We start from the raw sequence: 1,962 nt of genomic DNA on the forward strand, positions 1-1,962 counted from the left end.
TCGTCAGCGTATTGTGGATCCATCTTACGACGGAGTCCTTAATATTGTATCTCATCGCGGCTTCCTGTATAGCATCGTGAGGGGTGTTGTCAAACGCCCCGTCGATGTCGAGGAAGATGCAGAGAGCAGATTCACCGTTCGATAGTGTACCTTCGATTAGACCTACCAGGTTGTGAAGTGCCGTCTCGGTGGATTTGCCGTTTTGGTAGGCGTGTTGAGAGGGGTGCAGCGGTTTGCTAGCCAATACCTCGTCTCTGATGTACCTCAACCAGCCTCTCCAGCGTTTTAAGCAAGAAAGAGGTGAGGCTGATGGGTCTATACGACTTGGCAAGGTCATAGTTGTTCTTTCCTGGTTTCGGGATGAACACTACCTTGAAGTATCTCCAGGCTTTGGATACATAGCCCTTCGCTAGGCAGGATTTGAAGATCTGGCCCAGTCGCCTGTACAGGTCCTCTCCACCCTCTTGAGGAGTGCTGGGAAGATCGCCGTCAGTGCCTGGGCTCTTGAACCTTTTGAAGGAGCCGATGGCCCACTTCACCCTGTCCGTATTTATCACCTTTTCAGCTATTTCCCAGTCCGCTGGAACAGGGTCGGTGCGTGCGGTATCGCTACGGCGCCGCTCCCGATCCTCTGTTACTGAGCCTGGGAAGTGTGTTTGAATAAGGTGTTCTAGTGTTTCTTTGTGGTTATTCGTCAGGCTTCCGTTGGAAAGTCTGAGGCGATCCAACCTCGGCGAGGGGCCTATCGTGAAGACCTTCCTTAACCTGGCAAGTACGGGTAGTGCCTCGGTTTCTTTGCAGAAGGTCTTCCAGGCCGTCCTCTTGCTGGTTCTTATTAACTTTTTGTAAGCTTGCTGAGACTTCCTGTAGTTGTCCCAAGCTAGCTCCGAGTTGGCCTTCATGGCTTTGTTCAGTAGTTTGCGGGTGTCCTTCCTGGCTTGGTCCAATTTCTTGTTCCACCAGGGGACCCTTTTGCTACTGTTTCTGATTCTGGCCGGGCAGGCAGCCTCGTAGGCTTGAGTAATGGCGGAGCTCAGATGCTCCACCGCTTGCTCAATTTCGCCTACGGTCCTGGGACGCTGACAGTTCCCCTTTAGCCTCCCTTCCAGGCCTTCTCTATAGTGCTCAGTTGGTGGCCTTTGGGTTCCTGTAAGTCTCGAGTATGCTCTCGTCCCGTACCTTCCAGTGTTTAATGACCTGTGTCACCTTGGCGGAGCCCAGGGTCAAATCAATCACCTCCTGTCTACGGGAGGTGACAAAGGTGGGGGAGGAGCCTATGTTAAGGATCTCCAGACCCGTGGTGGCGAGGTATTCCAGCAGAGCTGTGACTCTACCGTTGGTATTAGTGCTGCCCCATACGGTGTGGTGCGAGTTGGTATCGCAGCCGATCACCAGGTGCAGACCATTGACAGCACAGTGATCTATCAGGGCCCTGAGTTCCCTCGTGGGTGGAGGGTCCTCAGAGTCGTACAGCAGGTACGCCGAGCATACCACCAGCTCTGACGTATTCCCCCCGAGGTTACGTTTAACCTTAACCGCTGAAAGATCAGTTGTACAAAATTCATTGAGTTTCAGGGCCGCTATCTCCTTTTTAACGAAGATACAGGCCCTGGGCCTTGTGGATGTGGCATCATAGTAGAGTGAGCCACACCCCGTGTTTAGCCCTCCTACACGTTCCTTGTGGATCCAAGGTTCCTGTATGAGGGCTATATCTGTTTGCCCCATCGTTAGGCGGCACAGGAGGATGTCCGTTGCCGCGTTGCAATGTTGAAAATTGATCTGCGAGAATCTGGTACCATCTAGCACCTTGTTTGTGTCAGATGAGGTCCAGTCTCGCTTGGTTGAAGTAGGTGCGATATGTTCCCCGCTGGGGCCATTACACCTACTTGTGAGGGGGGCCCTTGCCACGGCCCATCCTTCTTCCACCCCTGGTACCGGCCTTCAGGGTGTGTATCAGGGTGC

At 53.3% G+C, this 1,962-nt stretch overlaps 2 protein-coding genes across 2 annotated transcripts; both read right to left on the reverse strand.

Moving 5' to 3' along the window:
• Nucleotides 1-236: 236 nt before the first annotated feature.
• LOC123989073 lies at nt 237-902 on the reverse strand. Its single transcript, XM_046289783.1, has one exon. The coding sequence runs from the start codon at nt 900-902 to the stop codon at nt 237-239; it is 666 nt and encodes a 221-aa protein (XP_046145739.1).
• A 223-nt stretch (nt 903-1,125) lies between these two features.
• On the reverse strand, nt 1,126-1,725 carry LOC123989074. Its single transcript, XM_046289784.1, has one exon. The coding sequence runs from the start codon at nt 1,723-1,725 to the stop codon at nt 1,126-1,128; it is 600 nt and encodes a 199-aa protein (XP_046145740.1).
• Between the last annotated feature and the right edge of the window lie 237 nt (nt 1,726-1,962).

This window comes from Osmia bicornis, unplaced genomic scaffold (assembly GCF_907164935.1).
Source record: "Osmia bicornis bicornis unplaced genomic scaffold, iOsmBic2.1, whole genome shotgun sequence".
In the NCBI taxonomy this organism is placed as follows: domain Eukaryota; kingdom Metazoa; phylum Arthropoda; class Insecta; order Hymenoptera; family Megachilidae; genus Osmia; species Osmia bicornis.